The sequence below is a fragment of the Enhydra lutris genome, unplaced genomic scaffold (assembly GCF_002288905.1).
Source record: "Enhydra lutris kenyoni isolate GAN:26980312 unplaced genomic scaffold, ASM228890v2 scaffoldscaffold18, whole genome shotgun sequence".
NCBI lineage: Eukaryota > Metazoa > Chordata > Mammalia > Carnivora > Mustelidae > Enhydra > Enhydra lutris.
The window spans coordinates 19779707-19798822 of record NW_019154102.1 but is presented as its reverse complement, the minus strand read 5'-3'; the positions used below and the strand labels follow the sequence as shown (position 1 = coordinate 19798822).

The 19116-nt window shown below is 42.4% G+C and overlaps 1 protein-coding gene across 1 annotated transcript in view; it reads right to left on the bottom strand.

The window, feature by feature from the left end:
• The window catches only part of LOC111148137 (anthrax toxin receptor 1), a 214462-nt gene extending 201641 nt beyond the window's left edge, over positions 1 to 12821 (bottom strand). Inside the window, exon 1 of the mRNA XM_022504562.1 lies at positions 12015 to 12821. Coding sequence (XP_022360270.1) covers positions 12015 to 12166 — 152 coding nt within the window. The 5' untranslated portion in view covers positions 12167 to 12821. The remainder of the gene's footprint in view (positions 1 to 12014) is intronic.
• Between the last annotated feature and the right edge of the window lie 6295 nt (positions 12822 to 19116).

Below are 19116 nucleotides of genomic sequence, written 5' to 3'. Positions count from 1 at the left end.
TCCTTTTTTTTTACAAATGAGAAAACTGAATTCACAAAGAGGTGAAGTAACTTGCTCAAGGACACACAGCTAGTTAAGTGATAGAACTGGAATTTGAACACAGGTGGTCTGGCCCTAGAGCCCACACTTTTAGTCTAAACACTATGTTCCCATGAGTAAACCTGTGCTCTTAACACCTATGCAACACTGCCTCCCCATGGAGGGGTCAGGAAATGCACAATTACAACTTAGTGTTAGGTGCTGAGAGTGAGTACTACTAGAAAATTTCCACAGATTGTTACAGGAATTTGGGAGTGGGTATACCGGGAAAAGCTTAAAATTGGAGCACTTGAAGGGAATCAGGAGTGCTGATTGGTTGACCATTTTAATGGAGTAAAGTGTACAAGGGGTTTCAATGGTTTGGCCTTCAATGGTCTCCCCTTTGGTTTCTTTGATATTGTTTTTTTTTTTAAAAGATTTTATTTATTTATTTGACAGAGAGAGATCACAAGTAGGCAGAGAGGCAGGCAGAGAGAGTGGGGGAAGCAGGCTCCTTGCGGAGCAGAGAGCCCGATGTGGGGCTCAATCCCAGGACCCTGGGATCATGACCTGAGCCGAAGGCAGAGGCTTTAACCCACTGAGCCACCCAGGCACCCCTTGATATTGTCTTTTATGACAGTCAGTAATCAAGATGGCCATATAATTTAAAATCCAAACAGACATTTTCAAGAGTAAAATAAGAAGCCATTAATAATTGTGCTGGGACAAGAAGCATAAGCAGGTAATGTCCCAGGCCATGCATTTATTGATTAGTGGTTAGATTATGGCTGTCCAATGGCATTTGAATTTCCTTTTATTATTTTGACTGGCATGTGGTTACACTTACAGGATACCTCACTTTTCTTTTATTTGCTATATGATTTCCATAAATTAATATTTGCATTATCTTGTATGTGAGAAGTGTTGGCAGGATGACTATGATTCTGATCATAATCCTTTGGCACCAAGATCTTGGGAAAGCTCTGTTCCAGGTGGCTCCTACATGTATTTATTCACTGGAGCTGTATGCGGTTGAGCATCAGGGTTTGAGGAAAATAAGATAAGGCCACTGAATGAGACCCCAGAGGACAAACACTAGGGGTTATTATTCTCCATCTCTTGATAATTGACTGTTATGCTGCTTATGACGCAATATGAGTTGTTACAAGGTTGAGAGAATCGGAAAAAGGAAGAGATTTTGAATGAAGATGTAATGTAGAGAGGTGATTGTTTTCGATTGTCTTTGCACCACAGGGAGCCTACAACTAGACATAGGAGGGGCCAAGTAGCAATGATCATCTCAAAGGATAAGAGGCTATCATCTATGGAGAGATGGAAATGGTGATGAAGAGCATTAGCTATAGGGAAGAAAGTGCATGGGTTAGTTCAGGGAACTACATAGTACCGTTTTGTTGGAAGTTACAAGGGTGTGGGGTGTGGGAGTGTGGTAAGAGATGAAACTAGGGGAATACATAGTGGCCTGAGCAATAAGGCTCTTGAGTACCTTGCTAAGGAGTTCACATTTTATCCTAAAAGAGTTTTGGGGAAGATGTCAAGATTAGATTTGTGGTCTAAAAAGATCAATTTGGTGCCCCTGTCAAGAAGACAAGGTGGGGGGAAGGGTAAAGGAAGTAGGTAAGGAGAACAATTTAGGGACTGTTTGAGAAATGGGAAGGGCCTGAGCTAAGGCACTGACAAGGCAGAGAATGGGGTCATGTGGGAAGATCACCCGAGAGACATCGGGACAAGTGTTGTCTAGGCTTGCAGTATGAGAAAGAGGATGACTCCCAGATCTTTGGTCTAAGTGGCTGGGTTTATGGTAACGTCACTCGCTAAGACTAGAAATAGAAAGGAAGATGTTATTAGGGAAGAAACAACGGATCATCCTTCCACTGAAATTCTCTCTCCTTGCCTCAGTGGTACAATTCTTTGCTGGTTCTCTGATGACTTTTCTGGCAATTTCTCAGCACTATTTAGTGGAGTTTCTTTGGCAAATACATTCCTGTTAGTAATTCCTCTAAGCCTGGACCCTGGCCATCTTTGTCATTAAACTCCACCTCTTCTTGACATTTAAAAAAAAATCCTGATATTATCATGATATTATCTCAATATTATTTATTATTCATATCCACATTTTTGACTACTACCTTTGGGCTAACACCACTCAAGTCTTTATTCTCGGTCCCAGTGTATAAATCCAACTGCCTACTCAGCATCTCCACCCAAATGCCCTACGTGTTCAGACTTAACGCGTCCACACCAAGCCCTCTTTCCTTCTGAAATCTATTCCTTTACCTCTCAACACTTTCTCTCCCACATCCCATGCAAATCAAGTCCTAAGCTCCTCACTACAAAAGAGCTCTCAATTCCATTAATTCTTTTCCTCATTCCTACTACAAGAAAAAGTGAGATATAGATAAAACACACATATAAGCTTGCTATTTTTTTCTGCAGAAAACTTTAATCTTATAACCTATTCCTGATATGAAAAAAATCCACTCTTGCCAGATTCTTTCCCTGTCACTTTCCCTGCCATGCTTACATCACAGGGAATGTGGGTCACTTTGCATTCTTGTACATCACCCCTTTGCTAGAAATGTCTTTTTTTTTTTTTTCCACTTGGTCACTTCACAAAATCCTGCTCTATGTTCAAGTTCCAGATCCAAAGCTACTTCCTATATGAAGCCTCCTAAGGCTCTCTCATCTCAACCAAAATTAATTATTTCACAAACTCTGTTTCCCCAGCTTTTTGTCTCTTCTACTAAACTGTGAAATCTTTGAAATCCAGTGACTTCTTGGGCATTTTGTAATTCTAGAAATTCAGCATAGTTTGAAAATCCTGTGTTGAATTTTTGTTTTCCTGCCCTTAACCGGGCAGTTCTGCTTGGAATCTACAGAGGTGTCTTTTGTTAGATGACCACACCCCCTTTCTCCAGGGGTAATTACCACCACCACAAGGACTACCACCAGCATCATCACCATAACTATCTCTCATCTGGGTACTCACATACCAAATACTTCATGAAAGGTTTTAATCTAATATTTTTACAACACTTCTGTGAGGCAAAAATGTTAATACCTATCTTACTGATAAGAAGACTGAGGTTCAGATGGGCTAAGTAATTTTCACCAAGGTCACAAATCTTGGTGAAAAGGCTGAGCTGGTGTTTAAAGCCAGAGATGTCTGATTCCGAAGTTGGTTCTCTTAACCCTTGTGCTTGAACCTTGGTTTGTTCCCATTAGGCCCCGGGGCCACATTTCATGTGGCCTTGACAGACCTTCCTGAGGTCTTGACAGAAAGGGAACAAAGGACTGTCCTAGCAAGTACCAGGGTTTTGATATGTATGCACATATGTTAGAGCCCCGTAACACTAGAGGGCAGTGCATGGCCCCGCTGCCCTCTGCTCTGTTTTTTCCATGTCAGGTTGGGCTTTCCTACCACTGCCTAAAATAAGGACTCTGGTTGGTACCCAGTTCTGAGGTGCCTGCTGCCTCAGCTACATCCTCACCATAGGGGCGAAAGGCCATCATTATGGAGCAGCTTTCCTTGTCTTCCTGTTCAGTCTTACCCCTTATTGTGAGAGGGAAAGACCCACATCAGAATCACCTGGGAAGCTTTTCCAAAATAGACATGCTTGTCCTGGCCTCCTCAGATTCTGATCTGGCCCTTGGTTGAGAACTAATGGTTGAACCCATTCATTCCTAAGGTCTACAATTTCCACTGGTCCTTATCACTGAAACCTTCTCATTTCTTCCAGACAAAATGCTCAGATACAGTCCAGGGGTGCCAGGAATCAACATCATCGCCATGCCTCACTCCTCCCTGTCATCTTTCAATCAGGGGTTCCTAACCTGGGTGGCACTATCTCATAGAAGGCATTCAGAAGTAAATGTGGAGGCATTTACTCATTGGTTATCACAATGACCAGGGAGGCTAATGGCATTTGCAAAGCAAGGATCAAAAATGCTAAGCATCCTACTGTGCCCCACAATGAGAAAACTTCCTGCCAACAATGCCGAGAGCACCCTCACTGAGAAACACATTTGGTGTTTGATTCAAGCTTCGAATCAGCCCCCTCAATACTCGGGCATCCTCTTGACTCAGCTCCTGCAGTGTTCTGGGGGCTGATCTCCCTCACCCGCCTCTTACATTCCCTCATATTCCATAAATTATGGAAAAAGAGATTCTTAGTTTTCAGATATTCATATAATACAAAGGTGGCAGGGCAGCTTGTCTAACCTCCATTTCTGCTTTCCATTTAATCTCAATTTAGTTCCCTGCCCACAAAGACATGGGAGGAATGAGGAGGGAGGAAAAGAGCAGGAGCCAGTCACTGCCTTATGGGAGGACTTGAACTACCATGTCTGACAGTAAGCCCAGGTTGATGAATAAATACAAGATCTAGCTCAAAACCAACCCTTTCCCATCAGTCTTAAGTATCTTTGCTCTTTCCCAATGACTATTCCTTTCTCACTTACTCAGGCCAAAGCAGTATATAATTTTTGTAGAGTTTTTTTAATGCCTACCCATATCTGGCTTTCCTCTCCTTTTAGATCCCTGGGAAGATGAAAATCATCACCCTCTTTCTATAGGGTGAGGCTGAGTGACTAGTTCTGACCAAGGGATTGTCAGTGGAAGGATGTGTATCAATTCCTACTGGAGCATTTCATCGCCAGTGAGAGGCCCTCTGGCATTTTCTTCCCTTGAAGCTGCGATGGTGGAAGTTGGTGTTAAGAAGGCATCTCCACCAGCCTGGCTTCCAGAACAACTACCATGAGCAGAACCCTTGCTGACACCCATCAGACATGCAGTGTAGGCAGAGATTATAAACCAAGGTTTAGACCTTTGGTGTTTTTAGTCACTGAGATTGGGGGGATTGTTTGTTACCAAAGCATAACTTAACCTATCCTGATTGATTCAATGTTCTTTTGCATGTTTAGATATTTTTCATCTTTATGCGTAGATCGTGAGTCAGAGTGGCTTGGGTTTGAGGCTGAGTTTCACCACTTAGAGTGACCTTGGCTGATCTTTCTAAACCTCAGTTTCCTCATGTGTCCAATGGTGATCATGACTGTACTAACCTTCTGTGGTTGTAAAGACTAAATGGGGTAATACAGGCAAAGCATTTAACCACAGTGCCTGGCAGGTAACAAGGGATCAGTAAATATTACTTATTATTCTTCCTTATTGTTGATCTAAAATTGACTTTACTTGTCCCCTACCCCAAATCCTCCAGAAGCCTGTAGCTTTGGCTGCCTCGAGTTCTTCTAATATCTTTCTACCTAAAAAGCAAATAGTCTGGGACTGCTTCTTGCTTCTTTTATATTCCTTGCAGCTCCCAGAATACGACATTGCTTGCAATCGACACTGTGTTATCCATATCTTTAACTGAGTACACACTTGTGATTGGAATTGAGAAAGTATTTATGCCAAATGAATGAAAGAATCAGCCAAACTAAAGAAACCTAATTACTTTTTTTCGGTATGAAACTGGCATGTCTGGGAAACATGTCAGGACATAGCCAAATATCCACTGTGTCTTTTGTTGCTGAGTGATCTCTGGGAAAGGCAAAATCCAGTCTCTTGGCCACACATCAAAAATAGACACACATTCTAAATTAGCAGAAAGAAAATCCCATTTGCATTTATGTGACAGCCAAGTCTTGCTAAGGGGTGCCAGAGTTTGTTTCTGGACCTCTGGGAGCCCTTTAGCACTTGAAGATAATTACAGGTTATCTCAGGACAGGAGCCTTCCTCCAATACTCCTGGATTCTATTCTCATCTTGACACTGAGTTTTACCAGGTCTCCATAGCTAGGGAAACGAGAGGTAATTACTTGGCTGACCCAGACAGAAGTATAAAACAAGACACTTATGCCTTATTTATTTTTATTTTTGACCCACATGCCAAACCTTCCAATTTGTAGGCAGTTCCACCAACTATTACCTAGTCTAATAAGTCCTCTCCAAACCTGGAACCTAACTGGAGAAACGTTTAAAACCAACCATAAAATCCATTTCAATACAGAGAAAGAAAGGAAGGAAGAAAGAAAAGGAAAGGAAAGGGAAAGGAAGAAAAGAAAACAAAAAAAAAAAAAAAAAAAAGAAAGGAAAGAAGGAAGAAGGAAGGAAAGAGAAAGAGAGATTCCTGGCCCCTGACAATTTTTTTTTTTTTAATGATGGCTTCTAGAATTATCATAGTAGCATTTTCAAGATATCTTGTAATGGACCCTTTGTTTCCTTATTCAGAGCTAATTTTGCAATTTCATTTCTTGAAGCCTCTTCCTAAGTATTCCTGAAAACAAGCTACCTCTCTTTCAACCCATCTGCCCAGTCGAATTTCCTTTTTCCATCGGATTCAATCTGAACAAATTAACAATTTATTGGACCTTGAAGCGCATCTCCTCAGATGTCCTGAATGCACCTTAGAGTTGTGGCCATCAGTTAACCCCCCAGATTGCTGAAGCATCTCTGTGGGCTGCAGGCGGTTGGAGTCCCTGAAACTTTCAATCAACCAAAGCTGACCTGACAGCAGAGCAGTAGCTCCTCAATTAAGTACTGTTGATTGCCTTATGTACCATGTATCATTTACTGAAACCCTGATGCAGGGATTTTTAATTCCTGGAATCCACCCCGTTCCTCCACTTGGACTGCCATATGCTTCTCATTATAACCCAGTTACACAGGGCAGCAACGAGTGGGAAGGGCAGGGCTGGGAGTCAGGAGCAGACATCGTCCTTGGGCAGGTCACTTAAGCCAGTGGGCTGAACAGAGGGTTAAGGGTAAACTCATCTGTAAACTAGGGACAGCAGTCCTTGCCTTAGCTACCAAGCAAGCTTGTCTTTGCGGCACCTGTGAGAATGCGTAAGTGTGGGGAGACTTTGGTTCTGTTCTAAAGATTTCTTTTCTAAGTCAGTAGTTGGGAACCCAGAGGTATTTTCTCAGGAAAACGATACCATACCCGGTGGTGAAGTTCCCAGGCTAATGCTACAAACATCTGTCTAATGATCATGGCCCTGGAGAGGTACACAGAGCAGTGGTCCTACAGATCATCTCCACTCGGGGATCATCTGGTTGTGATGCTGAGGGTGGAATTCTGAGCGCCAAGATGGGGTCCTCTTGCGTGGGGAGGAGAGAAAGAAAACGGGCTGGACAGCAAGGAAATAGCAAAGGGAGGAGTTTGGGGGCTCTAATGGGAAAGGGACCAATGCTGGGCCTGCAGAGGGCCTTTACAAATATAAGTATATATTGAGTGGCAGGCTGTGGCTTTGGAAGGTCCTGTCAATAAAGCTATTCAGTGCTACTGTCCCCTCCAGCCAACCATCTCCTCTACTCCTTCTGCTATTGACACCATCTGTTTTTGAAGTCTTTAGAGCACACATGAATACAGCCAGCCCTTCCCCAAGACTCAGGACGGAGAAACCACTTTTTCCAATGATGTAACTAATCGTTCCCTATAAAATCGATCAATATATGATACATAAATGTATAGTGTCATGACAGAGAAGCCCTGGGAGAAAGGAAAGGTAGCTTTACATCTGTGGGTCAGTCAACAGGGCACATTAATCTTAGAGGACCCCTGGAAGACTTCAAGGAGCCTAGCTGCTCTTTGCCTGTTTTTTCTCTACATAGGGCCTTCCAAATCTGACTTTTCAAATCCCTGATTGAATTCCCAGCAATCTACTTTTCCTGACTGTAACCAGAAAAGCATGTTTAAATGAACATGAAATTCCATCAGTATAAAGCCTTGTGAAGCCCAGTCGACCAGCCCTGTCGCCAAAGCCGCTAATAATGCCCTATTGTGTTACTGTGGTAGTCTAGGTTATCATTATGAAGTCTTGCTCCTGGTTGAGAAAACACGACGTTCCATTAAATGTATAATCTGGGTTCTCTCCAGGCCAGAGATGCATCCTGCTAAAACCTGAAATGAGCTGAGTTTTAGTGTCATGGAAAAGAAGAGAATCATTCACCAAGAAAAAGGGAGTTGAGGCTGGGAAAAAGAAAGGTGCCCTGGGATCCCTTAGGTTCAGTCTGTAGACAGTGTCTAGCCGGCCAAAGTATCTTAGATGCCCAAGGAAAGAGTGAGTCAGCATTCTTTCCCCTTCCACTCTGCTGTGGTTGGGTGCTGGACAGCACGGTCCGAGAAGGTTCTTTCTAGGATAGAAGACCATATCTTGAGGGACCACCAGAGGCCTCTTTGCAATCACTACATTTTGGCCCATCTCCCGGCTCTGAGTCTGACAATACCATACATTAGCCTGGATTGAGAAAGCAAGCTGAAAGTGTGTGCACATCAAATACTAGCAATTTTTTCATTCAGCACGAAAATACCTCTCTCTTCAAGCCCTAGGACAACTAAAAGAAGTCAGAGAAGTCCACCTAAATATAAAGGTAGGTGCATGCAAAGGGGCCCCGTCATTTCTTTCCAGGAGCACATTTGGGTCCCCAGTGCACTACAGGGTATCCTATGATGCATTTAGAAACGGACTCCAGGATCAGATATAAAAGAAGCAGCAGCCTCTGTAATCCTATGCTTGGAGACCCTCCACACACTTGAAACAATTCTTCAAAAACTCAAAGTAACTTATATTTGTTGAATATAAATGTAACAGATGCTCATTATAGAGAACTTGGAAAGTTCAGAAAAACACACACAAAAAAATTTAAATATCTTCTAGACAGAAGTACAATTACAGATTAGGTAAATTAAGAAACACACTTGTGTATTTAGCTTTTTTACAAAGGTAGAACCATAATGTACACAACATCGGTGCTTGTAATTTTCACCTAAGGGTACATTCTGAGCACATCCAATAGGCATATTCAGTCATTGGCTACACCATGCCTCACTTAATTCACTATGGTTATACATCTAGGTCATTTTCAGCTTTATTATTACAAACAGCATTGCCAGGAACATACATGGAGTCATTTGTTTGAGACCATCTTGGATTTTTCCTTTAGGACATAGAATTGCTAGATGGAAAAGTAGAACCTTTTTTTTTTTTTTTTTTTTAATTTTTTTTTTTTTTTTTTAAAGATTTTATTTATTTATTTGACAGATCACAAGCAGGCAGAGAGGCAGGCAGAGAGAGAGGAGGAAGCAGGCTCCCCTAGAGAGCAGAGAGCCCGATGCGGGGCTCGATCCCAGGACTCTGAGATCATGACCTGAGCCGAAGGCAGTGGCTCAACCCACTGAGCCACCCAGGCGCCCCAGTAGAACCTTTTTAAAGCACTTGACACATGCTGCCAAATTACCTTCTTGTCTGTACTATCCAGTACAGTAGCCACATGGGGCTGTTTCAATTAAAATTAATTGAAAATAAACAAAATAAGAAGTTCACTTCCTTGTTCACACTAGCCACATTTCAAAGCTCCATAGCTACTTATGGCTAGTAGACACCAGCTGCCCAAAGCAGGTACAGAACACTTCCATCATCACAGAAAATTCCACTGGACATCACCAGTTTAGAAAGACTATACAAATTCCTATTTTCCTTAGTAAGCTATGAAAGTGCTTACCTCCCACAAGTTGGCCAATATTGAATATTATAATTAAAAAAAAAAACAAAAACAAAACCTTTGTCAACTTAATAAAAACTACATCTTGTTTGATTTTTTTCTTTTTTTTTTTTTGATTACTAGTGAAGTTGAAATTTTTTGTTTGTTTACTGTTCTCTACTGGACTCATCTTTTTAAAACTTTTTCTTTTTTATACATTCAGGTCAATCTTTGAGGAGTAATGGATGTTACAAAAGTTCTTGTAACTTTTTATCTTTTATCTCTGACATTTTTTCACTTACAGAAATGGAAAACTTGAATATATGTAAATACTTTCATAGTTTTCTTTATTGCTTCTGTCCTATTTTAAAAGCTCTAAACCTAAGATTACAGTAATAGTCATTTAAATTTTCTTCTGGTTGCTTTATCCTTTCATTGTAAACATTTAAATTTTCTGGCCTTGTGGAATCTATTTTATTGTGTGGTTTAAAACATAAACCTAAACTTTTTTTCTTTTCCTATGTTACCAACCATTTGTTTAAGAATCTTTTTTTTTTTTTTCCCCAAGTACCCAGCATGGAGACCCCGAGATGAAGACCTGGGCTGAGATCCAGAGTTGGACACTTAACTGACTGAGCCACCCAGGAACCCCAAGAATCATATTTTAAAATAAATTAATTCCCCACCAACTTGAACTCCCACTAAATGCTCTCATGACCCTGGATTTCTTTCTAGATTTTCTACCCTGTCTACCTGTTCTTTGGCTTTTACCATCCTATGTGCCATAATTTGCCTTCTGACACATTTTAATATTTACAGGTATGTCTTCATTATCTTTCTCTAAAAATGTTTTACCTCTTTTTACCAGGTTTCTGTTCTCTAGGATAAACTTAGAATCATTTTGTTAAATTCCTCTTACCACCAAAATAAATGCTTTCAGAACTTTGATTTAAAAGTTCAATTCAATTCAAATTAATCTGGGGAGAACCTGATTATTTCTACAGTATAGAGTCATTCCATTCAGGGACTTGGTGGTTCTGCCCATTTTTTTTTAAGTCTTCCTGTATGTCCTGCCCAACTGGCTTTTTGGGGGGGTGGGTAGTAAGTGATGGGCACCTCTAACTGTTCTCAGACACAGTCTCTGAATCTGTGAGATGTTGCTGCAGCCACTAGAAGTAACAAAAGAAATTCCATTTCTTAGTTTTGGAGTATATTTTCGGTATCCGCCTTCTCATAAAATCTCTAAGAAAGAGATCTCACTTTTCATCCAAAGAATCTGGAGTTCAAAACAGCCCTTACGGAAAAATCAAACTCCAGGGGCAACTGCAAAGCACATTTGGTGTCTCACTGGCCAGATTATTTTGCAGACCTTTTTCCAAATCCCAAATACTTTCCAGTCTGTGAAATTCATCTCCCCACCACTGTTACAGCAAGCGCCTCTCCTGGCACCAGAGAGCTCACATAGTTTTCATGAGCGTGGATCTTCTCTGGGGGGCTTTTTACTGTTGAAGCTGGGTTTTAGTAGATAGCATAACGCTTCCTTGAATGACTGTGGCTTGGCAAATCTAAGGGGATTTGGGAAGTGTTTAACTGGTCAGAGTACAGCTCTCCCTTGAGCACAGACCTGAAGCCTAAGGGCTATCCCTTTTGGTAAAGAAACCAGGGCTCCTGCACCTCCTTGGTAGCCCACCAGTGGAATTGCCAAGAACTTAAATCCGTCTCAATCAGAGGTCCCAAGGCTAGGAGGGGCCGTCGGGTTATCCACAGGGAGCTTTTGGCAACCTCTGGCAACAATTTCGGTCGTCGCCAATGCAGGACTGGGGCTGGGGGGTGGGGTGGGGGTGGGGGGTGTCTGGGAGTGGGGGAGAGGGAGCATGGAGCGGGCTTACTCGGGGAGAGGCCAGAGACACTGCTGAACACCCTGCAGTGCACATGATAGTTCCACAACAAAGAATTCCTCAGCCTAAAACCCAGTAGTGTCTAGGGTTGAGAAATCCGCCTTCTTTTTTCCCTAATTGCCCAGTTAGCTGCAGTGCATTATCAGGAACAAAGGCAATGCCTTAGGCACGGCAGCATGTGTTTTTTGTTGTTGTTGTTTTTGTTTAAAGACACCACGGACTTTTCAAAGCCCACTCCCGCGGAGCCTGTAAGTTCTACCTCTCCAAAGCACGCCCTTCTCACCAGGTTTCTAAAGCAATGGGAAGGATTCACAGAAACGTGTTAGGTCAACAGCATCCTCACACTCCCTTACATGCTCCTCGGGCACAGAAAGCCAGGCAGAAAGTAGGTTTTTTCCACCCCCCAACCAGCAGCGACGCCCCTGTGGGCTCGGGCAGCAAAGGATGGGAAGGCGCGCTCCGCGACCTAGGCGCAGTGCGGGGCTGCTTCGGCTCCCCCGAAGCGCGTGCCTGTCCCAGAGCGATGCTGCCAACAAGCCCAGCCCGGCAAGGAGCATCACCCGCGGAGCCCAGGATGCAACAACTCGAGACACTTACTTGTCCAAAATGAAGTACAGGTCAAATCCCCCGTAGCAGGCTGGACCCCCTTCCTCCCTGCGTCCCCCTTGCCCGGCGCAGATGAGCACAAAAGTGGCCAAGGAGAGACACTTGAAGCCAATGCCGAGGGCTTTCTGCTCCACGGTGGCCATGACCTGCAGCCCAGGGAGAGGGTAGGGTCCTCTGCTGCCCGCGCACCTCGAACTCGCCACGACCCTCAGGGACGCGCCATCCGAGGGGCCCTGCTCGCGGGCCCTTTATTCCCCCTCGAGCTCCTGGAACTCCCCGGAAGCAATTGTCTGGAGGAGTTCAAGGTTTTCCTTCTGGTTTCCGCCTCGATTCTGTTTCTAGGTTTCAGGTTTCAAGAATCCCAATACTGTACTCCGCTTTTTTAAAGGGGCTGCTCCTGGCTCGGGCGGCGGACCCCTCCGGAGGCTCCGCCGACGTCTCTCAGCTGAAGCAGCTCCGTCTTGACGCTTCTTTGTCCCAGCTTTTAAATAGTATGGGGTGGGTTTTCAAATTGTTCTCGGTTGGGAGAGTGCTTTGCCTTTTCTCCCTCCTCTCGCCCCCCTCCCCCGGCTCAGTTTTTTGGTTGGGGGGGAAGAAAGTTCAAAGGGTGCCACCTTGTGGCCAACGATGGCCAAAGCGCCCTTTGGCGTTTGCGCGAGTGCGGCTGTGCGTGCTTTCTCAGTCTTTTTCTCACGCGCCTCCTTTTCTTTCTCTATTATTTCTTCCCCAAATTCCTACTTCTTGCTCATTCTCTAACCTTTTCATCCCTGCCCTCTCCTTTCCTATCCTACATCTGCTGATAAGGTCGCTATAAACATTGATGAAAAATTACTTCCTCCAAGCACCTTGGCTCCGACCTTGGGGCTGGGACCTTCCCAAAACTGCCTTTGTGCAAGTGAAGTAGAGAAGAACAGAGACTTGGAGATCTGACTCATTCCAGTGACCTTACTGTACTATTAGTACAGATCACAAAAGAGTCTCTTGGGGTCCAGTCTTGTGGCTTGGCATAAACAGTCCCAAAGAAAAGGTTGCTCCCGGCATGGAACCCAGGGGTGTTCTAGATGGACTCCATCTCCAAATTTTAGAGATTCTGTGATTCTTCTTTCCAGTCTGTGAACTTTGACTTTTTTCAACCCTATCTTTGATTTAGGACAGAGGGAGTAAACAGCTTACAAGAGTATGGACCTTCCAAATCATTTGGGACTAGGAGGGGAGTCCTGTCTGTGCTAGCTTCTCTGAAGTGAGGGGGTCCTCTTTTTTTTTTTTTTTTTTTATTTATTTGACAGACAGAGATCACAGGTAGGCAGAGAGGCAAGGCAGAGAGATGAAGGGAAGCAGGCTCCCTGCCGAGCAGAGAGCCCGATGTGGGGCTCGATCCCAGGACCCTGGGATCATGACCTGAGCCGAAGGCAGAGGCTTTAACCCACTGAGCCACCCAGGCGCCCCGAGGGGTCCTCTTTAGAATGGATCCAGGTAGGAACTCAGTTTTAGCTTCATAGATCTTCCACCTGGGGAGTCCTCAGCCTTCCAGCCTTATTCTTCCAGACATACATCTTCCCCTCATTTGTAATCCTCTAAGACACAGTCTACAGTGTGACCATCCATGGTTGTTTTCCCCCACCAGCTGTACTGAGGAACACTAATGTCTTGGAATTCTTCATTAAACAATCATTTTGTTGTCTAGTAAGTTTGGGGGACTCGTAAGGCACTGCAGCAGCCTGCCTCCAAAAGGATCCTCAATATCCCTTCTCTCCTGGTGTTAACACCCCCCCACACACACACTGAATAAGACTGATTTGTGAACAGTCGATGAGGTATGGCAGAAATGATGATGTGTGACTTCTGAGGCAAGGTCATAGAAGATATTGTGGTTTCCTTTTGGCACACTTGGGTAACTTGCTCTGGGGAGCCCACTGCCCTGTCAAAAGGTCACTTAAGGAGCTGTATGGAGACATCCCAGTGACAAGAAACGGAGATGCTCTGCTGATAGTCAGCCATGTGAGTGACTCACTCACCTTGAAAGAGGACCCTCAGCCCCAGCCAAGCTGGCAGATGACTGCAGCTGCCGTCGACATCTTGATACAGTCCTATGAGAGACCCCAAGCCAGGAACACTCAGCTAAGCCAATCCCAGATTCCTGACCCACAGAAATTTATGAGATAATTATTGTTCGTTAGTGTTTTAAGTCTCTGAATGGGAGGTAACTTGTGATGCAATAATAGATAACCAGAAAATGCCTATTATCACATTAAAGCTTTGAGAATACCTTTAAAATATGTTTAACTGTATTTTCCAGACTTACTTGACCCTGAAACTGTTTCTTTCAGACAACACCTATTGACACCTAAACTTTGGGAATTATTGCTCTCAGGAAAAAATAATTGGGAGGAGGCTAAAATCCCCCATAGCAGGCTGGACCCCCTTCCTCCCTGTGTTCCCCTTGCCCAGCACAGTTGAGCATGAAAGTGGCCAAGGAGAAACTAACTTGAAAATCAATTTAATCCAGTACCTCCCTTGAAATCCTGTTAACAGCCACCCAAATGCATAAACTGAACTTGTCAAACACAGCTACAACCCAACTCTGATCAATTCAGAGCCCTGAAAAGAAATGAACTAATTTCATATATTAGTTACTGCCAGCCCAGGGACAGATCCCCTTTAATCTGGTTCAGCGTGCAGTTCAGCTAAACCTGCAAACCATCATAATCCTTCCTAAATTACACCCAAGCCCAGCATGAAGTTTAAACACCAGTCCACTTTTAGCCCAATCCAGCTAGAGGCTAACCAAAACTCAAAGCCTAGTACAGCAAGCACGGCAAGGAAGACACATTCCTACAAGGTCTCAACTAAGAAAATAATCCAGAATTCATACCAGCATATCCTGAAAAGAATCTGTCCCAGAACCTCATAAGGGCTCAAAACCTTGCTGAACAAAACCTTCATTTCATCTAGATCAGAGACCAGGCCAGTCCAACCCAGAACCCAGAACCCAGAAGAGGGATAAAATGGACCAGTATAGTCCGGGGTCTTGACAAGACCAGAGCTTGCAAATGCCCAAAGGAAGACTATATTAGAAAACTTAGGGCCAGCAAAAAACTAAACACAAGACCAATTAAAGCAAGCCCTTTTCTGCCCACTTCTGTGCAACCTTGGCATATTTTAGCATATTCAAGACCAGGGTCTTATTCAGAGACCCAGACCAATTTATAACTGAAGATACCAGACAAAATCTACCTAAGCTTGTCAAGCCCATAACTCCTTTGATAGTTTTACTACATGTCCAAGTCCCAAGCCAGAGAACCTGTAGTTCTCAAAGTATGTGAACATGTGTATGGATAAGAATATTTGGAAGGGGTACCATGAAGATGAGGGCAAAGAGGCTTACTTACCCTATAATAGCCAGTGGAGCTTTTTCATATATATCTGTAGAATATCAGAAATAGATACGGGAGCTTCAAGGACACATAGAGTTTCACATACCCACACAGTCTTATGGTGGCCAATTTCTTATCCCTCTTGTCTCACACATTCATCCCTGATTAGATTTATTGTAAAATTAATGGTAATTCCCCTAAACTGTTTTGAGTATTAGGATAGGACACTAATAAATAGTGTAATGGCACACCAGGCTATTGGGGGCAAAGCAAGCTCTGCCATTCTAACTGGGTGACATTACTAACAAGTTACATGACTTGTCCATAACACAGCTTCCCATCTGCAAAACGGGGTTACAAATATTACCTACTTCATTGAATTGCTTGGTTTCAGTGAGATAATGTATGTCATGGGCAGCCCTCAGGAGACACACAATAAATGTTGGCTTTTATTGTTATTGTGGGATTCTGGAGAATTGCATGTGAATTTCTTGTAGAGACAAGAAGAATAAATTTCGAAGAACCACTTTCAGGGTGTTTGATTTTTCTACCACCAGTGAAACAAAGCTGATTTTGTGCCACAGGCATTCCTACTATGAACTCTGAGAAATGCAAAGGTGAAGATTCTAACTTATCCAGGAGCTACTGGGATTTGAAGATTTCCTAGGATACAAGTAGAAAACAAACAGAAAACATACTTTGGAACTATCAAAAATCTATTGGCAGCAATACTGTTTCTGCTAGCCAAGAATGCTAGATAGCTAAACTCTACAGAAATGTCTGAGAAAATGGTTATAATCAGTGGTACTTTTTTTCTGAGCTTGGTTTTTAGATCTAATGTTATAATAATTGAAGGTTCTTTCTGATACTGTTTTTTTCTTTTTAAGATCTAACAATCCGTAGGAAAGAACCTTCATTTTTTCTCCTTATTAACTCATTCATTCATTCAAAAATATTTTTTGGACATCTACTATAGGGCAGTCCCTATGCCTACACTGAAGATTCAAAGATGAATAAAACATGGATTTTGCATAATTTACTTGGGAGGCACAAATATATATGTAGGTATTGATACAATAGTTTGGTTAACCTAACTTTTAGAGGAAACTCAACATGTCCTTCTACTTCACCATACCAATTCTAAGGAGAACTAGGTCTAACATAATGGAATCTTTGGAGATGTACTTTCAAACTACAACTCTTTGAGTTGTCCCAGGATGTGAAAGAATTAAGACATGACAAATGTTTCTTCCTACTGGTAATGAGATACTCCTTCCTTAAGTAGATCCAAAAGTGATCAGGAAGGATCCCAGGGCAAAGAGACCAACATCTTGAGCTCCTTAAGGAATACCCAGGATCCTCGTCCCTATTCTTGATCCATCACAGATCACCAGAAGGGCTTGCGGGCAGAGCTGTAACTAGTAACTATGTATTTAATCATGAGTTTGCCTCTGAGCATTGACGCCTTAAGGAATAAGGAGTTACCTGGGTTAGCTTTCTGGCTGGGTTAGCTTTCTGGCATAGGTTTTCAGGCCCAATTGAATGTGTGTCCAAGATAGATGTTTAAGAAGCAGGCTCATCCTAGAACCTCTAACATAAAAACATTTACCCTTACTGTGACCAAAGTAACAGTGGAGAAGTCCTATGTCATTCATTGTGAGAGGACCTCTTTGGCCTCTGGGATCAGGACTGATTTCCTGAATCTAGAGAAGACTCCTTTCAAAATAGTTTGAGCTCAAGACATGGATGCTACCCAGGTTTGTTTTCTTTTCAATCATGTTTGTCATCAAGGATTGAGGACTGACCTGCTCTGAAATCTTAATCATGGTCATAAATTTAGGCACTTAAAATGTGTGTTTAAGCCAAAAAGGATAGTGAAGTCAATCAATAGGCACATAAAATGACTAAGAGCCCCTACAGCATAGATAGAATTATCATCTTCTTTTGAAATGGAGGAAAAATCCAATATAATTCTTATAAATCTAAGAGCTAACAAGGAAGAAATAAAACTCATTCCCAGAATATTGTCCTCTAGAAATCAGAATTGCTCAGAGGCAGAGGGAAATCAGGTGGCAGATAAGAAAACTTTACAATTTGGTATCTAAAAACAGAAACCGTAAAGTTGAAGCATGGAGGGAGTTCATCACAAACTTAGTAAGTAATGAGATAAGTTTAAAATGCTATTCTTAATCATGTGGTTAAACCGGGGACTGTGGGAAAAGAGGAAAAAAAGGAAAGGAAAACATCCAAATCTGGCAAACTCTATGCATATGTAGTAGCATTTTTGGAATAGCTTTTCCACATTTTGGTAGTTTCCCATAAATAAGGTTTTTCGAGCATAAAAATTAAAACAGCAATAACCATATGTTTTAGTCTTCACCACTGCTATAATTCAGATATATACTGATGGTCCTACTACATATCTTTAGTTGGGTTACTTCCACTCTGAGAAAGTTTTCTCAGACTCTCCAAGTTTTTAATATTCCCTCCTTCACTCTTAATTGATGCTGCTGCTTCATTTTTAATTGGATAAGTAGAATCTAAAAGACACTAATATACATGTAATTCTCACATGTGGGAGTGATGCCTATACTGAAGAGCCTTTGGAGCCAGGAGTGTGTAAGTGGAAGTTATGAGTGTGCTTACACACCACCCTGGGCTAGTGAAGAGAATGATAAGAAATGAGGGTCAACAACAATTGCACTACTAGACATTTATCTAACGGATACAAATATAGTGATTCGAAGGGGCACATGCTCCCCAATGTTTATAGCAGTGATGTCCACAACAGCCACTCTATGGAAAGAGCTGAGCTGTCCATTGACAGATGAATGGATAAAGAAGACATGGTGTATATCTACAGTGGCATATTATGCAGTCATCAAAAAATGAAATCTTGCCATTTGCAACCATGTAGATGGAACTAGAGGGTATTATGCTAAGTGAAATAAGTCAATCAGAAAAAGGCAAATATCAGATAATTTCACTCATATGTTGAATTTAAGGGAATAAAAAACAGATGAAAACAGGGGAATGGAGGGAAAAATAAAACAAGACAAAATCAGAGAGGGAGACAAACCATAAGAGATTCTTAACTTTAGGAAACAAACTAAGGGTTGCTGGAGGGGGAGGTGGGTGGGAGGATAGGGTAACTGGGTGATGGGCATTAAGGAGGGCACATTATGCAATGAGCACTGGGTATTACATAGGACTGATGAATCTCTCTATATATATCCTGTTGGTTCTGTTTCTCTGGAGAACCCTGACTAATGCAGCAATTCCAGATAAAGACAAATAGAATTCTTAAGATGACAACAAAGGGACACCCCAAGATGATGGTGGTGCAGATGATTTAGAGCACAGCCAGATAGGAGGAGACAATCCAGATAGGAGGAGAACAAAGATCTCCTGAGAGCAAACTGCCAAAGGAGAAGAAGGAAATCAATAGCTACCTTGTTGTGATTGACACAGGAGAGTTAAAATCTCACCTCTGAAATAGAAAGTCAGTGGAGAATGTTTGAGATTGATGAATCAAAATAGATTCAGTGTGTGCATATCATTTGGAAACACAGCAATGTAAAATGGTGGAATTAGCTAAATTATTGAAAAGGGATGGGAACTGGGAACCATGGAGTTTGGTGGGGCAAAAAATGGGGACATTGCTATAAAACTTTTAGACAATTTGACTTTTAAGTGGTGTGCTTTTATTATTTTGAGTA